The sequence below is a fragment of the Ambystoma mexicanum genome, chromosome 11, assembly GCF_040938575.1.
Source record: "Ambystoma mexicanum isolate Mex_15411 chromosome 11, UKY_AmexF1_1, whole genome shotgun sequence".
Classification (NCBI taxonomy): Eukaryota; Metazoa; Chordata; class Amphibia; order Caudata; family Ambystomatidae; genus Ambystoma; species Ambystoma mexicanum.
Genome location: NC_090934.1, coordinates 946,573,701 through 946,595,351, shown reverse-complemented (window position 1 = coordinate 946,595,351; position 21,651 = coordinate 946,573,701). Strand labels below are relative to the sequence as shown.

The window sequence follows — 21,651 nt, the reverse complement described above, 5'->3', positions numbered from 1 at the left end:
GTGTCTACATTAATAGCAATTTTAGTTTGGGCTATTTTAACTTTTTCCGCAAAGGCTTTTCAAGCTTGTTCACAGTCCTCTTGGGTCGGCTCTATCTTTTTCATGAACGCTTCACATTCCTAGGACTTCAAATAATTTTTTGCTCATTATTTGCATTTAGAACCTGTAAATTAAAATATTCTTGTTTAGTTTTAAAAATGTCTTTCCGATATACTTTTTCTGGTTCTTTCCACTTATTTTTACTCGCTGGTGACTGCAGCTTTATCCAATTTCTTTCTGCTTTCCTTTTTGCCTGCTTATGAATAGCCAAATTTGCAGTATACCATTTTTGTCTGTTTGACTTCTCTCTAACAACCTTAGTTTTTAAAGGAGCAATATTAACCAGCAACTTGGTTAAGCTCTGTTCATATTGTAGTGCTAATCGCTCAGGAGTGTCTCCATCGTCAGTGGAGGCCATAATTTCCTTGAGGCACCATTCTAGGTCTGTTGCTTTAATATTGTGTAAGTTCCTGCTTGTAACTTTTTTAGTAGCATTTTCCTTTTGTATACACAAGGTGGGAGGTTGTATCTCAAAAGTAACTAAAAAATGGTCAGACCAAATGCAAGGTGCCGTTGTCAAGATGGCCGGAGGTTGATTTTAACCGTTACCCAGTCAAGAATATTACCCTCTTTATGGGTGGGTTCTTTGTTCAATACCATGAACTGGATATTTTGCAATAGTTGCTCTAAGTGTGAGGCATCAGGAACTGAGGCCTTCCCTAGGTATCTATTAAAATCACCTAGAATGATCGTAGATCTATTTGATTTATTTGTATTGGCCAGAATCTGTGACATTTCTTCTAGAAAAGTAGGCATATCATGAGGAGGGCGATATAGCAAGATAATATCCAGGCAGTTATTAGGTGTGGGAGTGGTTTTTATATTTATAATCTCACAACCTTCACACAATATAGGTGATTGAAAGAAGGCTAGCTCTCACCCAGCTATAATAGCCACTCCTCCGCCTCTGCCTATTTCTCGGTTTTGACTGAAAAATATGTAGTCGTCTGGGGTGGCCAAATCAATGTTGGGGCCACTAGAATCCAGTAAACACGATTCTGTAATACACATAATATCTATTCCATTATCCAAAATATAATCACGCTCATCCGCAGCTGATTTGTCCAAAGAGCATGTGTTTAGTAAGGAGATTTTCATGTTTAGTGTCAAATGCCCAAATATATGGTGTTGATATATATATTTTACCACATAGAGCCAAGGCCGCTTTAGGCCACTAAAGGGCGGAACTGAGTGGAAGGGATAGGATTCCCTTAACTACCACCTGTCGCGCTGAACTCTCTAGGCAGTACAGAACAATATGGGTCCAGCAAATACCAATTACAACTAAAATCCTAAAAAAGATGAAATTACCTTTAGTTAAGAGTTTGTGAAAAATTAGTATAACGGTGGTGCATCCTGCATGTCCTGCGCGGACCTGCACAGACTTGGCCCCACTGTGATGTGCCGCGCTGACGCGCCTGGCAAGGGGTTAAATGGAAGAAAAGAACTACACAACTCTAGGGAGTTGTAGTCCTACTGCCGGCATTACTAGAACAGCTGACAGGAGCATTCTAAGAAGTAAATAATCAATTCGGACTAATTTGCAATTCTAATAACATGCAGTCAAAGTTAGCAGCAGTAAGATTCCACCTAACTAGGTAAGTTAAAATAAATAATCTAAAAGATATTAAAAATAGTGGCAAGCAAATAACACAAGTCCCAAATCAAATTTAACGTCACAATCATCCAGACCATCGTTCTTTGCCTGCCAAGCCATTACAAAAAAGCAAGGACCAAATGCAAATCATACTTGGTCCCACCCCAAAAGGAGCAGTTCTTCCCGAACTGCTTGGTCACATGCCTTCTGCACAAGACCACAAGCATATTCAGACATGTTTCAGCAACGTTGGGACTCATTACTGAGGAGTAGCTAAGGTTGCTAGGCCCAACAGGCACGGGACCCACGTCTGGGCATACCCGCCCCACTCATGGTGACTATAGCAAACCAAAAGAGGCGATGGCTGGAAGATTTAGAATTAATCTTGACATCTGGCATTGCTCTGGGCAGCCATCAAGACGATCGTTCTTCGCCTACCATTACAAAAGTGGAAAGACCATATGCAAATCAGGGTTGGTCCCACCCCAAAAGGGGCAATCCAGCCTGAACTGCTTGGTCACATTCCTTCTGCACGAGAACATAAGCATCCTCATTCTAACCCATGCTGATCCATATCCTATATTTTTGTGATTTAGGGCCAAGATAAAAAAAAATCACACATTCCTGACTACGGGCCTGACTAGATGAGTTGACTGCATGGAAGGGCATGTTAGATGCAGCAAGCAAAGGTCAATTTTTCAATTATTTTGTTATGTAATTGTCATTTTCAATACATGTGGTGATTAGAAATTACTAAATCACTTAGTCACATGGAGAAGGCATCAGTAGCGGCACCACTTTGCGTTACATGCAAAGCAAACAGACCTTTTGGAGACCTTTTTGAGTACATTTTCCACCCCTAATATTTAACATTTAACTAACTACTAAACATGGACGCAGCCTAAGGTTGCATACCATAGATCAATTTCATGCATATCAGTGAAAATATAAGTGAGGGTTTTGTCTTTTATTCTTGAAAAATGATCGGACATTTATGGTGTTTTCATGGATCTATGAAGAAGTTTCAATTTCTATTTTATACACATTGCCTTTTTTCGATTTTGCATGTGTTTAAAATGTTCCTTTGCTTTTGTGAGATTTGGGAATTCCTCTAAACCAATTATTGGTATCCAACTCTCTCCTGTCCCCTTATTATTCGTTAATCTCATCACCCCTATATGTTATGGGGACAATTTCAAGATTTCGGGATTTTCACTCTTTTTTGTAATACACATTGCATACATCTTTTGTGGTACTGTTACCAGTGCTTAATGCTTGTCTTGACCACCCAAATTCTGACCCCATAATTTGGGTTCCTTTCAGAAATGTGATGTCAGACTTGCACCGGGCCTCCAACATGAAAGCCACAAATCCCTCAATCTGTGTCTCCTTGATTGAATCTTTTGAAGGCAAGCATTCAAATTAAAATAGCCTGCCATGTGCAAAGAGTTCTGAATAATAATTGGTACATACTTGCCAAACAATTAGGCCCATATCCTGCTATGCCATGTCATGCTAAGCTTTAAGGAACAGAGGTACAGTACAGCAATTACACAAAATTGGAGATTGCGCCTGTGTTCATAACCTTTGCTATATTATGTAAGATTGTTGGTAACAACTAACTCACATCCTGCAACCATGGCTGGACACCCAACAAACTCTCTAATAGCCTCCACACCTTCCTCCCTGTCTCCAGACAGCAAGCATCATTACTATTAATTTATTTATTTTATTTATTGTAATGTGATACAGTTTTAAAGAAATTAAAACTTTACACATTTAACACAAGTTTACAGGAAGGCATAAGAAATTAGAATACTTACTTAATAATTAATACATCAGTACATCAAATATCAATCAATTCATTGGACTTTCTCGTATAAATACATATACTTAATATGTATATTGACAGAAAAACCTTAGTAACACACTTAATAAGCAAATTTCCCTGAAGGGGGTGTTCAGATTAATCAGATCTTAGGTCAGGTCATTAAGATCAGAGCGAAGAATGATACCTCTTACTGATCACAACTACTCATTTGTTTTTCGGCAATTAACCAGATGTCAAATAGTGCGATATGGAGCTTAGAGTTTAGAGTGTTAATACAATAATTCCAGAACTCATGAGATCCCAGATGATCCATTTTGTGTACATAAATTCTGAAATACTTGGAATAATGGTGACTCATCGATGGGCACTGTGTTAACACATGCCTTGCTGTTTCAGAGTTGGATGAAATACCACAAACTCTGCAATTTTTTATAGATTGTCGAGACACATGAACCCAAGGTCTGTTTACTAATGTGGGTAGATAATTGATGCGCAGGAGCAAGATGAAACGTCTCAACGCCGGGGAAGGGCAGAGATTGTGATATAATTGACTCTTCTTGAAAGTATAGAGGACATAAGTCACAAAACTATAACTTTTCAAGGTAGCCAAATGCACATAATTCTCCTGCCAGTCCCAAAGTGCGATGGACTTCTGCAGGCAGTAAAACATCCTTTGGTTATCTTGGCCCCAATACGGGGACCAGCCGCTTGCCTCTCTCAGCGCCAACATATCTTGCTCCAATTTAGACTGTTTACAGCCTCCCAAAAGATCTTTTACACATTTCAATAAGGGGTTAGTTGGATTGTTCTTAATCTTAATGTAAAGCTCAGCTCTCTTACGCAATACAACAGATTTAAGGGAAAGAAGCCCTAGTTCTAAACGTAATATTGCCACCGGGATACATTGGGGGAGACCAAGTATACGTCTCCAGAATTTCCCCTCCAAGAGCTGAAGCCAGTCTAGATTCATGTTAGTCAATGATTCTAGCCCATAGGTGACCATAGGTATGAAACACTGCACATAAAGTTGTCTTGCACCCCAGATTGAATAGCCACTCTGATCCTGGGTAAACCTACATATTAAAGCTGTAAGTTGAGCTGCTTCTATCTTTCTTGCCTGGATACAGAGTGTATAGTTACCTCTATTATCAAACTCCACTCCTAGATATTTATAGGAGTTTGTGTAATTAATTTCAAGCCTGCCAACATACATAGTGGGGCGTGCAACTTTACCTGCAGTATATAGAAGTACTTCGGTTTTATTCAGATTGATGGTCAATTCATTCACCTCTGCGTATTGCCACAGCCTAACCGCTGATCTCTGAAGTCCACTGAATGTGTGATCAAAAATCACAACATCATCGGCGTAGGCCAAGATAGTACACTGGGTCTTACCCACTTTTGGGGGACAATTCCGTATGCCCCGAAGGTATTCAGGTATGTCTGAGACAAAGAGGTTGTAAAGCAGAGGAGCAGTAACGCAGCCCTGCTTAACACCCCTTAACTGTGTAACTGGGCGTGTTAAATTACCTGAATTATCTAAGCGTAGCTCTACCAAGGTGTTTGTGTGAAGTAACTCTAAATAGTAAATGAAAGCTGGAGGACAAGACCAACTTTTAAGTTTGTGCCAGAGTAGAGCTCTATTGACTGTGTCGAAAGCTGCCCTAAAGTCGACATAAAGAGCATATAAAGGTGGACTATTGGGCTGTAATGCCTTGTTCCTAAATGAATCCATGACTAACAAATTGTGTGACGTTGAGTAACCAGGTCTAAAGCCGCTCTGAAAATGGTCTAAGATCCCCGTTTTTTCCACCCATGCTTGTAGCTTTTTTAGTAGGAACGAAGCAAATAATTTTCCAGTGCTATCTAGCATTGAGAGGAGTCGATAATTAGAAGGGTCCAGTCTGTTACCCTTTTTAAAAACTGGTATCAGAATGGCCCTTTGCCATGTGGTCGGCACTCTACCGTCAGCTATTACTTTCTCGAACAGTAACTTCATTAAGTGTGCCCAAAATAGGGGATTACTCTTTAAGACTGCGTTGGAAAGTCCATTGGGTCCCGGGGCACGAGAAGCTTTTAAGTTTTTGATGTTACTTAATATATCATTAATAGTGACTTTAAAGGGGGAAGGTATTAGGGAGATATAACCAGATGACTCTTCGAACCCAGCGCCACTTCCATTACGCATTTCAAGAAAGGAAACCCATTCCTGGGCACCTATTGGGTTCAGCATTGGGATTCTCCCTTTACTCTTTGCTCCCCCTAGGATTGCCCAGATATTACGGGAATTTCTGGAGCAAAGCACACTTACTGTTTTACACCAGTTGCCCAATTTAAGATTTTTTTTATAGTGTTTTAACCACGTATGGTATTTATTTTTTAATTTTCGAGTATTGAGGGCAATTAGATTTAAAGAATGGTTAGTGGTTCTGAGTTTCCTTATATCTCCCCTAAGTTTACGTTTTGCATTGCGAATTATCTTATCAAATGGGGGATTCGAGGACATTTCCTTCAGTGCCAATGGGCGTCTGCATATCGCATGTTCCCCTGAGAAACTGGTTATCCAGTTTTCAATTTCATCGGGCGACATGGCACCTAGTTTTGTTGCATAGTCTAAGTTCCACTGGTCAGTAACCCTAGAGGCCTTAATAATGTTATTGTCAGACCAGATAATTCGGTTTGCTGGATAGTTTACAATTAATTCTCCGCTATGGATATTCTGAGAAATGGAAAGAATAGTATCTACGGTCAAAATAAGCAGATTATGATCACTCCAAGGGCTCTGGGTTACTGACATATAGAGGACCTTAGTTGCCACTTCGGTACTGGTGTAAATATAGTCGATTGTACTCTGGTACAATCCCTGATGCCAGGTACTCTTTCCTGGTCTATCACTCTGGGTTCGACCATTCATTATCTCCAAGTCCCAACATTTGAAGAATAGACGCCAGCATTCACCCTCAGTATCCTCTAATGCAGTCTCCATTCTGCTGTCTTGGTGTAGGCCATTAGTGTGAACAGATCCCCGGGCCCCAATAATATGACAATTCAAGTCGCCGACAAAAATAATGTGGTTAGACCCGGTGTTCATTCTCCATTTGCCAATTAAATCGTGGAGTGCTTCTTGTATTAGTTCTCGATGCTTAGCACCCGGGGGTTGTAGACATTGATTATGAGTACTTTTATCGCTGTGACATCCATCCCTAGTACTGCTTCAATTGCACAGATATAGTCCTCATAGGTTGTGGATAGCCTGATACTAGGGATGATATTCTTCACTCCAATCAATAATCCACCAAATGGGCGACACCTGGGTCCTTTTTTAGCTGGACAGTAGTGTATAGCATAACCGTCCATGAGAAGTGGTGACATGAGCCAAGTCTCCTGGAGTAGGAAAAGATCTTGAGTAGCAATAAGCGGGAGAGAACCCTGAGAGGTAAGAAGATGAGTGAAGCCTCGAGTATTCCAAGACAAAAGAGAACAAGTTCATTGCTTTTGGAGGACCATAGGGAGTGAGTCAGCCAGCCATTTCAAGGTGTTTTGAATATCACTTAGTTGTACCTTCTTGTTAGTAGGGAGGTTAGGCATTATGGCCCGACTGGTCTTCCTGGTACTATCTACGCTTGGTATTAATGGGTCCTCTTCTTCTTTGTTTACATCAACCCCCATCCCACCTGTGCTAGACTAGATTTATGAGCACAAATTAGCTCGATCATTTCATGTACCTCACAGTGGAGCGGTGTTACATTGGGGTTGGGTATTTCAAAGGTTGCACAAAAGAGAAATCTTCAGACCGTATAACGCGCAGTTGTGGGATTAGATGAAGTTTGGCAGCACTTGAGATCTGTTCAGCCATTTATTTGCATTGCTTTGATTCAAATTTTTAATGTAGCATATTTTCAATAGAGTATTGTTAGGTTTATCGTTTTGTTTCATGGCTGATGAAGATTTCTGTGGATATTTATCTTTCCTGCGTCGAGTAGAATATACATTGGATTCTTCCTCTGAATAGATTGGTGATCCTGGCTCCTGATCATTGCTACTGACATACGAGATCTCATTAGGTTTATCAGGCAGTAACCAGCTAGTTAGTTTGCCTGCTTGTGCGCTCGGGCGCTTCTTTGATCTGCGGGCTCTTTTCCGTGCTTTCCTAGATTTTATTGGCACGGGTGCTGTTGCTGGGAGTGAGGAGGCTATAATCACAGGAACCTTTTGGTTCTTTAACCGTCTGGTCAGTCTCCGTTGCTCCTTGCATATAGGAGCCACCTCCCCTTCCATTAATGCAGATGCCCTTTCTTCATTAATAGAAGGAGCCTCAGTTGTAGAGATTTCTTTGAGACTTGCAAGTTCCAGATAGGGGGTGTCTTGCAGGATTCGAGGGTCGGGTAGACCCAGATGGAGGACTGTATTTACATGAATTCTGCCACAAAGTTTGAGTAGAATTTTTAGGGCAAATTGCATGGTGCCCATCGAAGTTTGGAGTTCAGCAATTGATGTTGCTTGGGAATGGGAGTTATCGTTTCCCCTGATCTCATCGGCCCCGGCTGACCCTTCCAGGTCGATATACAGATTAGGTGAGGCCGAAAGGCGGTCCCTATCCGAGGTAGATGATGGGATATCGGGGAGAGGTGATTGTAGGTCTTCAACTCTGCTAGGGATAGTGCCACCAGTTGGTATCAGGTCTTGAGGCTCAGCGAATGATGCTGCCAATGCATCTGTCGCACGCAAAACCTGCGCTTCCACTGTCTGGCCACCATTGGTGGCAGGATTTCCACCTCCTGGGAGAGGGGTCATAGATTTTTGTATGGACAGACAGAGATTCAACAGCGAGTTGTTATCAATATCATCATAGTTAGAAACATCCAATGGTTGACTCCCATTGTGATTAGATTCATGGGAATCACCTAAAAGGTCAGAGCCCAATTTTTTTTTTTTAGGGATGACTTTTTGGAATAACGCAGGTATAGTACCTTTATCGGGCTTCTCCCCCTCATGCACAATCTTATTGTCTTTAACAGTAGGTGTATGATCGTCCTTGGCACCGTTACCCCTCCTCAAGTTGTAGCAGGTTTTGGAAGTTTTAGGTTTAACCATTTTGAGCAATTTGATCGATTAAAAGGTAACCAGGATCAAAGAGGTTGTTAATACCTCCGCAGTCTCCTGATCACACGTATGTTTGCTTACTTAGCAATATTTCATGTAATAGTAAAGTTAAGCTTCACAGCCCTTACCTCCACTGAAGTTCGTAGTGTTTCGGTTTGATTGTATAGGGCCCAGTGTAGCTAGGTTATATGGCACCCCAGCACCGAACAGCCATAAAACAGTCAGCGCCCTTGACACCGTCGGGCTTAATGCCGCAAGGGTGGCTGGGGGCTGGCTAAAAGCCCAGTTGGAATCACGTGATGAGTCACGTGACGGCGATGGACTCCGCCTCCTCCAGGAAGCGGTCTGGGCACAGCAAGAGCTTCCCTTAGCTCGCAGTGCTGTGGCAGGGGCTGAGAGCAGGTAAAAGTTCCTTTTGTTAAAACGAGGCTTCCAGGAGCAAGTGAACACCCCGCTCGGGCGGCTGGGGGCTGGCTAAAAGCCCAGTTGGAATCACGTGATGAGTCACGTGACGGCGATGGACTCCGCCTCCTCCAGGAAGCGGTCTGGGCACAGCAAGAGCTTCCCTTAGCTCGCAGTGCTGTGGCAGGGGCTGAGAGCAGGTAAAAGTTCCTTTTGTTAAAACGAGGCTTCCAGGAGCAAGTGAACACCCCGCTCGGGCGGCTGGGGGCTGGCTAAAAGCCCAGTTGGAATCACGTGATGAGTCACGTGACGGCGATGGACTCCGCCTCCTCCAGGAAGCGGTCTGGGCACAGCAAGAGCTTCCCTTAGCTCGCAGTGCTGTGGCAGGGGCTGAGAGCAGGTAAAAGTTCCTTTTGTTAAAACGAGGCTTCCAGGAGCAAGTGAACACCCCGCTCGGGCGGCTGGGGGCTGGCTAAAAGCCCAGTTGGAATCACGTGATGAGTCACGTGACGGCGATGGACTCCGCCTCCTCCAGGAAGCGGTCTGGGCACAGCAAGAGCTTCCCTTAGCTCGCAGTGCTGTGGCAGGGGCTGAGAGCAGGTAAAAGTTCCTTTTGTTAAAACGAGGCTTCCAGGAGCAAGTAAACACCCCGCTCGGGCGGCTGGGGGCTGGCTAAAAGCCCAGTTGGAATCACGTGATGAGTCACGTGACGGCGATGGACTCCGCCTCCTCCAGGAAGCGGTCTGGGCACAGCAAGAGCTTCCCTTAGCTCGCAGTGCTGTGGCAGGGGCTGAGAGCAGGTAAAAGTTCCTTTTGTTAAAACGAGGCTTCCAGGAGCAAGTGAACACCCCGCTCGGGCAGCTGGGGGCTGGCTAAAAGCCCAGTTGGAATCACGTGACGAGTCACGTGACGGCGATGGACTCCGCCTCCTCCAGGAAGCGGTCTGGGCACAGCAAGAGCTTCCCTTAGCTCGCAGTGCTGTGGCAGGGGCTGAGAGCAGGTAAAAGTTCCTTTTGTTAAAACGAGGCTTCCAGGAGCAAGCATCATTACAATCAAGCACTCTCTAAACTCCCATCTCTACCACACACCTGCACTATACACAGAACACACTCACATGCTGGCAATTGTAACTTACAGCCTTCCTGGCAAAGCCAATAAAATAAAAACCTGTACTCTACTCTGTCTATTTCCACTAACCTACAATCAACCTCAACTTTATTCTTGTAGGACCAAAAGTGCAAAGAGGGTATACACATATGAAAAGGTTATAAAAAGGCTATAAAAAACAGTAACATAACATAACTTACTTACTCCTTTAGTCACACACTTATGCCCACACACAAACTCACTCACATTGGGCCTCATTACGAGTTTAGCTATAATCCAGCAGAAAATTCAGTGAATTACTGCCAAATCGGTGGAAAAACAGCATGCTATTGTTCACGCTGTCAGTGGAAAGACACTCCATTAATCACAAGCAGAAAGAGTTCTATGAAATTATTTGGAATAATTAATTGCCTACAAGAAATCAAAGAGCAAATCATATCCACCACGACATTGATTAACTAAAATGCCAATGTACTATAATTCTTCCTGACCAGCCACCTGATGGCAAAGCATGGGTAGAGGATATAAGGATATTCCTAAAAGAATATTAGGATATACCTAAAAGTATATGAGGACACTCTAAAAGAGGATATTAACTGATTAAGAATACTGAAGATATTCCATTAAAGGAGTTTGGATGATCGAATTTAAAAGTATACTAGCTAACACTATTGAGGAGATTTTACAAATTTCAAATTGACAACAGAATCTACACCACAGAAGACAATTAAAAAAGATTTGCTAATGGCAAATAAAAATAAGGGAAACCCCAAGAGAATGTACTAGGCAGTTGATAATTAGGTTACTGTAGATAGATACGTATTTATGGTGGATGGAAATTGTGTTCCAGTGAATTTGATTCATTGATCATGCTCTAATATCAAAATGGTGCATATGCAAAGTTTGTATTATGGTGTCATTTTATTAGGGTTTATAGATTAATGTTTTAGATTGATGTATTAGATTGATGTATTTGCTTGATGAGATGTGTAAAGTTTGTAAAGTTCTTTTGGAACTAAACAAACAAAATAAAAAGAGAATGTACTAATTACCAACTCAACTAGTTAAATGTGCTCAACAAAGAAAATGTTAACAAAAATTGAAATAACATATAACACTGATCACAAAGTGCACGTTTATTTCCCTCTTTCCTCAGTTTGACACAAAACTCGTTTTCCGTTACCGCAACTCCATCCCATGGCCTTATCATGGGATTACGAGTGCTGGAAGGGCAATGTAAATCCCCATTTGGAGTCCATAGGACTGCATGGGGATTTTGGCAGAATGACTGCAAGAGGTTATTAAGCTGCAGTAATTCTGATGACTTTTGGAGAAAATTGGAGGATCTATCTCCAGCAACTTGAGGTAAGCCCTCCACCTTTCCTCCAATCTTGGAATTAAGCAGTGTGGTAAAAACGGTGGTAATCCCATTACTGGCAAAAAAGTGGTGTTATGGAATTACAGCCACTTTTTTACTGCACTGCCAACCTCGTAATGAGGCTCATTGTGACCTCACCACATGGGAAATGATAACTCACAGCCAGATGTGAAAGTAGTATCATGCAAGAGATAGCCATAAAAACATCCTTGACCTAGTGCCTTATTTAAAGTATATAACATACCAACAGACCTTTGCTTTGGTGTGGGTGTATCCGTCCATCAAGATTCAACCTCTCTGGTTCTTGCTTTCATTTCTATCATTAAAGGCATGTTAGTCTCCTGGGGCCTGTATCTTTATTAATGTCTTATTTTTTCTAATTGCTTTAATGTGGTATTTACTTTGCTTTTGCTAAATCACAGAAACTCCTTTTTTAACATTAAAACGTATTCACTTTCTCATAGACGGTAGTTGCAAGAACTATGTTATTTCTGTTTGACCTATGCCCTCTTCAGAGTGACAGCACAGTTTGAACCTGTGTCAGAGAAAGATTTGAAATTCCGCTTTATTCTAGATAGAATTTTTCATTTCATGTGATGTGATGTGTGGGTCTCTTTGCACAGCAATCTTCTTTTCTAACAAAACACTGCGTTTCCACTTGGGTGTTCATTTTGCTTTTTTGCTGGCCAAATATGAACAGAGGGATAACATGATGTCCATCCCCGTCTGTCTCTCTGTAGAGCAATTTGCTGACCAGCACTGCCGCCACCTGGAAGATCCCCACGGTTCTTTTGCAGACTGCCACTGCGTGGTTAACCCAAAGCTGTACCTGAAGGTAGGACTCTTACTCTTGCTTTTCTCACACCAGTGATTCATACAACTCAATGCTTCAGTTGTGACGCTTTTGGAAGTGTTTAAGACAAGAAAGATCGCTAACTAGGGTCTCTGAAACTAAAGACACTCCCAGTTGCAGTGTGTTTGTATTATGACTTCCAGTGATCTGACACCAGAAGTATTCCTAGCCTTGATCATAGCCAGCTTTTTCCGTTTACTCTATATGGATTCCTCATTCTGTCCACAGAATTGAACACATATGCATACAATTGGAACAGTTAATATCTGTTTTGTTCTTAGGTTTGGAAATTAGAAGGCAGGAATATTACATCTGGCATGTCACCTACTAAATGATTCAATTTTTGTCTTCCATGGAATTTACTCCAAAAACATGAATACTGACTAAAAGAAATGGAATTCCACGAAAAAACTGTATGGAAAATCCTGCATCATCCACGTACCACATTTTGGGACTACAAAAATCTTGTATTCCAAAATACCGAATTTGGGATTCTCCCCTAATTCGGTATTTTGGTCTGCGGGTGTGGCCCCCGCATACACATGTGTTGCGGGAGACAAAAAAAATCTCAAATTACAAAATGCAAACGTATTGTGTTAGTGATTTTGTAGTTCGAGATTTTGGATTTCGTTAAATCAACGTACATCCGAAGAAATTCCACCTCATATTCTGCTTTCAGCAACTTAATATCGTGGTCTGAGTTGTTTCCTTGAATAGGCTCTTCTTGAAATACTAACACCTTGAGATTGAAAATGCTTGAGATGAGAAAGGGAATCAGTGTCCATTTCATCCTATGATTTACATTTTTTAAATTTCTTTACATGTCCTTGTCGCCACTAGAATACCTTTGGAATAGCTGCCCACTCCGATTCGGATACTTATGTTGCACATATGTCTGAAATATTCATTAAAAAAACCCTGAATCTTTTCACGAGTTGCTAAACATATTGCCCATTAACGCAAAGTGTATACAAGACACCAGTAACAATAGCTGCGCTTTCAAACCCCTGCAGGCTGTTCACGCAAGCAAAACCCTTACTGTCAAGAGGAGTTGCTAACTTTACCACAGGGAATTCACCGTATCACTCTGCATATTCCCAGACTGCAGCAGAATATCAACGGAGGAAAACGCTTGCTCTTTTATCAAGGGAACTGTATACTCCTCCAGTGTGATGTGCTTGACAAATATGACTGCATATAATGCTGGTGAACTAAGCTTGCCTACAAAAGTCTAACATGAACTTAGTGACCAGTAATTATGGTGATACATTGTGTGGTGCATGTTCGGAAAAGTAAAAGCTGTGATTGCATGTGCCTTCTAAGATTGAAACCCACGACTTTCTCATTTGTTCAGCAGGTGCATTTGACCAATTAACTATTGTTGCAGCACTTACACTGAAACCATTTAAACTGCTAATAACTAAGACACCAGTAACAATAGCTGCGCTTTCAAACCCCTGCAGGCTGTTCACGCAAGCAAAACCCTTACTGTCAAGAGGAGTTGCTAACTTTACCACAGGGAATTCACCGTATCACTCTGCATATTCCCAGACTGCAGCAGAATATCAACGGAGGAAAACGCTTGCTCTTTTATCAAGGGAACTGTATACTCCTCCAGTGTGATGTGCTTGACAAATATGACTGCATATAATGCTGGTGAACTAAGCTTGCCTACAAAAGTCTAACATGAACTTAGTGTCCAGTAATTATGGTGATACATTGTGTGGTGCATGTTCGGAAAAGTAAAAGCTGTGATTGCATGTGCCTTCTAAGATTGAAACCCACGACTTTCTCATTTGTTCAGCAGGTGCATTTGACCAATTAACTATTGTTGCAGCACTTACACTGAAACCATTTAAACTGCTAATAACTATATTTTCTTAAGGATAGGTTCATTTCAAACTAATACATCCCCTTCCTCTCAGGAATCAACCCCTGCCCCAACAGGCTGAGTCCTTTCAGACAATCTTCAGGTGCGCGGTGTGTTGCCCACTGCATGGTGTGAGGCAATCTGCATCTTAGCACAGTGGACAAAGCACTTTACCAAACTGGCCTTCGGCCGTCCTTCATACCCCTTACCCTCCTGATGTTCTCATTCCTCAAATGTTCTCTTTTGTTTGCATGAGTTCTGCCTTTACGATCAGGCCTCCCCCATGTACTATATAAATAGTGATTGTCCTTATGATATGTTGCCAGTTGAAAAATTGGTGCGTCGGAACCTATGTTTTTATAAATCATTTAGGGGTCAACTGCCAAGCACTATATACCACTAATTTTATTTGTTTATTTATTTATTGTGTATTTGTTAGGTGCTTATACAGTAAGTAAATTCTGTTTCAAAGGGCCCACAGGGCAACAGTAAGGGAACATGGGATTGAAAACAGTGAAATACAGTGGAAGATAAAGACGAACCTACTGTGCCTTGTGAGTATTCAGAATGTGCAAGTGCAACGCGAAGATGGGCGGTGGGTATGGGGGTTAGTGCTGAAAGGTCTGTACTCATTCAGCAAAACCCGCTATAGATGGGCAGTGACTTCCACTGATGGGAAATACTGTTATAATGTTATAACTCCTACCTCTCAACCTTTTCAGTCCCCTCCGTGGGTGAAAACTGGCGATTTTGTTTTTAGCGGGTGAGCGCCATGAGTGACATGATTCCTAGGTGGGCGACACCCGCCCAAAGAGTGTGAGTTTAGAGGTATGTATAAACCATCCAACAACACGGCTGAATTCTTTAAAATCTGCACAGAACTTGCCAACCCTTCTGCAGTCTCCTCCTCACCTCTTCCCTCCCAGGCCCTCTGCATCGCACAACCCACACACTTCACTGCTAAAAATCCAGACTCCTGAGCACCCTCGCATCCCTTTCCACCTCCCCTTTCCTCACTCCCCTGCCTCCTATGGTCTCCCATCCTCCTTCTGCCTTTCTCTCCTCCTCTCTTATCACACATGATGAGGTTGCCAGAGTTGTCTGCTCCATGAAGGTCTACTCCAAACAGGCTTCCCCCTGCTCCTCCAGAACCATTAGACACAATATTGGCTCTCTTGCCCCTGCACTTGCTAATTTCTGCAACCACTCTTTTGCTATCGGATCTTTCCCCTCCCCCTCAAGCACTCCCTGGTGCGCCCCTTCCTGAAAAAACCTTCTGCAGACCCCTCTTGTCCAGCCAACTACCACCCCATATCTATCACCCTCTTCCTTGCGAAACCCTTGGAGAAGCTGGTCTTCCCCCACTTACCCAACACACTGAACTTGTTGGTTGCCTCCACGGCCATCAATCGGGATTCTGAGCATCCAGAGGCTGCTCTTCTCTTCTGAACACCTGTGAGGAACTGCTTGCATCTCTTGATTCCAACTCTCCAGCTGTTCTCATTCTACGTGATCTCTCCTCTGCATTCGATATGGTCAACCACTCCAAACGGCTCCACGATATCCTGGGTATCTGGGTGCGGGCACTGGACTGGCTGACCTCCTTCCCCACTGACTGTCCCAGGTTATTCAGGGCTCTTTCTTCTCACCCACCTCTGTCTCCACCTGCAATGTCCCCCAGGGCTCCAAACTCTCTCTCTCTGGCTCTTTAACACCTATCTTGCTCCGCTTGATCATCTCATTTCCACCTTCTCCCCCAACTTCTATTGTTATGCAGAGGACACACAACTATTCTTCTAACCTTCCTCTGACCCTCTCCTTACTTCCTCCATCATTCGTGACTGCCTTTCTTCAATCCAGTCCTGGTGTACTTCCAGTGATCTCTGCCTTAATACCAGCAAGACTGAGATCCTTCCTATTGGGACTCATGCTCCCTCTTTCTTCCCCTTACTCTGGCCATCTTCTATGTGCTCTCCCCCTTCTCCTTCATCTGAAGCTAGCAACCTTACAGTCATTTTTAACCCCTCTCTTTCCTTCCTCCCTCACATTCAGGACCTTGCCAAGAAGGCCCACTTTCAACTCCACCTCCTCAAAGGAACTCTTCCTTTCCTCACTTTCCCCAGAAGCTCAATGTCCCTAGAGCCCTGCCTCTCTCTAGGCTAGACTATTGCAACAGCCTTTTCCTTAATCTACCCTCTTCTTCTCTACGACCCTTCCAGCTAATCCAGAATAGGGGTGCGAGACATATCCTTGGCTTCAATCCCAAGGACTGCATAACTCCAGCCCTGAAAACTCTCCACTCGCTCCTGGTTGCTATAAGGATCAAATTGAAATCCCTCTGCATCATCCATAAGACTGTCTGGGCCCGGGGACCACGCTATCTACAACTTTCCTTCACTAAATACTCTCCCTCCAGAGCTTTACGTTCCTCCGGCACCAACTCTCTTTGTATCGAACTCTTCAATTAACAGCGAGCTGGTGGACAATCTCTTTCCTCAACTGGCTCCGTCTTATGGAACAGCCTCCCCCTTCCTCTTCGTCTTGAGCCAGATCTCCTCAAATTCTGGAAGCTCCTCAAGACTTTCCTTTTCACCCCCCCCTTCCCTTCCTCCCTTCTCTGCTAATCCCCCACAGTTGCTGAGATTGGTGACTAAGGCCCTTATGTGTCCTCTTGGGCCCTATCCTCCCACACCCAATCGCCTTCAGCCTTCGCCCGCTCCCAGCACTTGTCTTGGCACCCACTGACCTATGTCACAACAGGCCTGCACTTACTTATTTATTGGCAGCTGACAACTCACCTAGACACTTACAGCTGCTCACTCCCTAGCACTTCCCTCCTGGTACACCTAGCACTTACCCCTCCACCCCCCACTCCCTCATCCCTTCTCTTTCTTTAGCCACTTGCATGTTCTGAATGCTCACAATGCCTAGTAGGTCCACCTCTATCTTTCATTGTTATATTTGATTTTCTTTCCCTCGTTCCCTCCCTGTTGCCATGTGGACCCTTTGAAACACAATTTACTTGACGTATAATTACCTTACAAATGCACAATAAATAAATGAAAAATAATATAAACCCCATTCTCCGTTTGCTCCAAAGTCGAAATCGGTATTATGGAGCTGACAGAGACTGAGCAACAACTGCCCAGAATATGGTCAGATATGTGCTGTGGATACACCTGTTGATCACCCTAACTCCTGCTGTTTTGTAGGGGACAACCCAGAGGATCCCCCACAATCGAGCAGGAGTGTCATAAAATCCCTCCCTCTGTAGACAAAATCAAACAGGCCCCTTCATCCAGTAGAGACCTTTTGCCTGGAAAACCGTGTGGACTGTCCAGAATGAATAGCAGGTTATGGAGTAAAAAAAAGTGCTTATCCCTTTTGACCTCCAACTACCAAAGTAGTGGGTAAACATTAATTGAGTGATATGACCTCACGTGACCTCTTTGTGCTCTTTGAACTGGAGAAAGGCCATGCCTTAAATTGTCATCTGAACACAAGATGACCTCTAGTTTTATTTTTTTTCTCAGCCGTATGATAGAGTCAAGCATTTGCAAGCAACTCCTGTGTTGCCGTTTCTAAGGTCCAGGCCGGAACTTCAGGCTCACATGTGTTGCATATGAAGGGGTATCCTGATTTATAGAAGGCATTATGCAACATACATGGGAATTCTATTGGCACCCTGTTAAGACCAAGAAACCAATGAAGCCAGGCCAGGACATGGGTGATAGAGTTCCAGCCACTAAATACGTTGCAGTGCCGCAAACTCTCGAATGGCAGTGTATTGGGTATGTGTGCTTACGTAGGTAGAGGTTGTTCCAGCAGCTTAATGTTGATCGGTGACACACGTACTATTTTTTCTTCTGCCAGAACTGCAGATACGACGCATGTGCCTGCTCAGATATAACGGTCTGCCTCTGTGCAGTCCTTGGATCCTATGCCAGGGCCTGTGCAGCTGAAGGTGTCATCCTGGAAGACTGGATACCTGATATTTGCGGTATGTGAAAAGGGGGCCTGGGTTGTTGTCTCAACCTTTGTCAAGGAGAACATTAACCCTCAAATATGGCGAATGTCCTAAAACCTTGTGTTCAGTATCAAATGAACCATTTAAATCTTAAGAAATTGCTTATTACCCACAAACATCAAATACACCTAAAGAGAAGGAAGCATTATTTTAAAAAATAACTGGCAGAAATATGTACTGTATTTTTCCACCTCAAGCCTAAAATGCCCACCATCTATTCCCTTGCAAAATTGAGAAATGCGATTACTATTTCCGAAATATATAATGTGTATTGTGTGTGAAGAGAAGTACTTTATGATTTAACTATGTGGGCTGGAGTATTGTGTGTGAAGAGCAGTACTTTATGATTTTACTATGTGGGCTGGAGTAAGGTATTTGCCTCTATTCTACTATTACTCTTCCAGACCTGACCATCCTGAAATGCCGTCATAGTTCTTCTTTTATCCAAATATATGTTATTGAGTTGATGATGAAATAATATCAAAAGCAAACAAAAGGAAAAGTTCCCGGTCCCCTCTGGGACCAGTGTCGGAACAATTGGTATTATGCTTTCAGAATTGGAGATTCAACATAAGGGGAGAATTACAACACATGAGACGATGTGCATGTTTATGGTCTCTAAAATGTTCTGCTGAGTATAGTAATAACATCTAGCAAACAGTATGTGCCTCATTACGAGGAAGGCGGTAGCGGGTTAACGGGGCCAGGGGCCGGTAGAGCTGCCGGCCCCGTTAACCCCCTACCGCCTCATTACAAGGTGCGCTCGCGGGTCCTGTTAAGGATGCCTGGTTTTACCAGACGTCCTTAGTGGGTCCTTAGTGGGTCCCGCGAGCGGTCCAGCATGCTAACAACGGGCCCGTTGTTAGCATGCTCCCCATTCCCATTGAGCATTCGAATGGGAATGGGGATGGGTTCCTGGAATGGGGAAATGCCAGGCCTTCCAAGGTCGGAATGGCCCGGTATTTCCCCATTGCAGGAACCCAGACCCGGTAACCGGAATGGGGGTAGCCATGCCGCAAAAAGCAGCATGGCCATCTCCAGGGTCGTAATGACCCCTATGTCTCTATATTCCAAGATCCTGCGGATGTTATCTTTCCAGTAACAGTGAGTGCTAATGCTGATAAGTGCTATCAAGGGATGGAAGCTCACTTTAATAAGCCAAGTAGGTTAAGAGCCCTTTATATTTGGTGACACGTCATTTCTCTGTAGTCTGTACCCCGAAAACATAGCATCGGTCACCATTTGGTTAGGAATGTGTTTTGGTTAGATTTTAGATCTGAAGTGAGTTTTTCTATAGCAAGAAGGTGCCAAAGCTTATTCCACGAAGATTGACATAAGGAGCCTCGGATTCACGCCATGTTGCACTTATTACTAGTTTGGCTGCTAAAAGAAGGATCGTGATGATTTTTTTCCCAATCCTTATCTGAGAGAGCCCTACCCAGCTCTCTCTGACATGCTATTTTATGGACTTTTGATTGTTCAGGTTGGGCCTCAAAGATTTTGTATATGTTTGACAGCAAGCCTTTGGTCATTGTAAATTCTGTGACAACGCTTTTAGTGGCGTAGTCACTGCAGCTCTACCTCACCCAGTGTCTTAGTTGGTAGTATTGTAAGTGATCGCCCTCAACTAGTGAGAACTTGCGCTTGCAATCTTTAATTATTTTATTTTATTATTATTGAACATATCTGCAACACACCAACCTATATTATTTTGCCATCTTGGAAAGGCATATGTGTGCAAAGAAGCATGAATTCTGAGTTGTCCTGGATCGGCGTAAAGGGAGAGGGAAATGATGTTAGACCCAACAAGGAGGTAACAGAGTCCCAAGTGCCACAAACGGTTTTATTTGCCAGATTAATATAGACAGCCTTCCACAGGTGAGTTCCAAATGTTGCAGCACCCCTATGCCACCATGGTTTAGAGGAATAGGTCAGGCACCATTCAGCCTGTAGCCATAGCTGGGCTGTCTTGTAGTAGAGTGCTAGGTCAGGACATTGTAGGCCCTCTGGTCAAGATCACTCAAATTATATTTTTGGCTAGCCCCAAACAATACAATGAATGCCATATAGTCGTTTGTTTAGGTGTAGTTTATCGAGAGGAATAAGAAGAGTTTGGTATAGATAGAAAAGGCGTGGGATTACATTCATCTTAATGGTTTGGACCCTGCCAAACCAGGAAGCCCCAAACAATACAATGAATGCCGTATAGTCGTTTGTATTGGTGTAGTTTATCGAGAGGAATAAGAAGAATTTGGTATAGATAGAACAGGCGTGGGATTACATTAATCTTAATGGTTTGGACCCTGCCAAACCAGGAACTTGTTGCATGTTTCCAATGCAATAAATCCTGTTGAATCTGGGTAAAGAATTTTGGATAGTTAGATCCCTATAGGTCTGAGATCTTGGGCTTCAAATAGATTCTCAGATATTTAATGCAGATCTCCACAAATTTAAATAGAGTTTCAGTTTGGAGAATATCTTATTATTCTTTGGGCATTGATAGATTTAGTATTTTGAATGGATTGTGTCCTCCCACGTATTCCTCATCTTTTGATATCTCCAAAATCCAGCTTCAGCTGCTTCAGAACTTTTTTTCGGCAGAGGGCGCTGTGCGTCGATGCAGTCGACTCTATGTCCCTTAGGGGTCTCCACCAAGAGGATGATGTCATTGAAGGTATATATGGCACGCGCAGCACCCGTTGGCTTCATTACCGTTTTTCCGAGTAAGCTTTTGCTTTGTGAACTACGGCGCACTTCAGATATTTCTTTGAGAATTATCAAAAAGTGTCTTCATCTTCGGCTCTGACAACCCTAAAAACCGGGTTTAAAAAATGCCAAGACTACGACGCTGAAATGTCGCTTACGGACCCACTTCGAGTATGCTTGTGGTGTCTCGGTGTGGAGCACAAGACCTCAACCAGTCAGAAGTGTCAATCGATGGCCGGAAAAGCTCTGAAGGAGCATATAGGGAAATTGGCGGTAGGTAGACTCCCCTTTGAGTACCCCATCAAAAAACGTTCTTCCGACAAAGCGAGACACAAATCTCCTTGACGGAAGAAGACTAAAAGGTCCAGGTCACGGAGTGGCTCCCACCCCCCCAGGTCGTCGTCGAGGAAATCCAAGAAAAGGCATCATAAATCGCCTACTTCGTCATCCTCTTGCTCCACCAAGGCCTCTTCTCTGGCTGAATGAGAATCATTCAGGCAGGAAATGCTAAAAATGTTCGAGAGTCAGAAACACTCAAAGCAAGTAGGCCACTCTCCTATTGCACCTTCTGAAGCCGGTAAGGAAAGGGCTCGAGCCAAATCCTGCATGCCCTTGAGCCCAAGACGAAGGCCATATTCCCCTTGAGAGCTGTTGAGGCCTTGACATGATGCAAAGTCA

The 21,651-nt window shown here is 43.2% G+C and overlaps 1 protein-coding gene across 1 annotated transcript in view; it reads left to right on the top strand.

The window, feature by feature from the left end:
* The window catches only part of LOC138505080 (mucin-2-like), a 233,241-nt gene extending 214,993 nt beyond the window's left edge, over nt 1-18,248 (top strand). Inside the window, exons 8-9 of the mRNA XM_069625398.1 lie at nt 12,258-12,352; nt 18,114-18,248. Coding sequence (XP_069481499.1) covers nt 12,258-12,352; nt 18,114-18,248 — 230 coding nt within the window. The remainder of the gene's footprint in view (nt 1-12,257; nt 12,353-18,113) is intronic.
* The last annotated feature ends 3,403 nt before the right edge of the window (nt 18,249-21,651 follow it).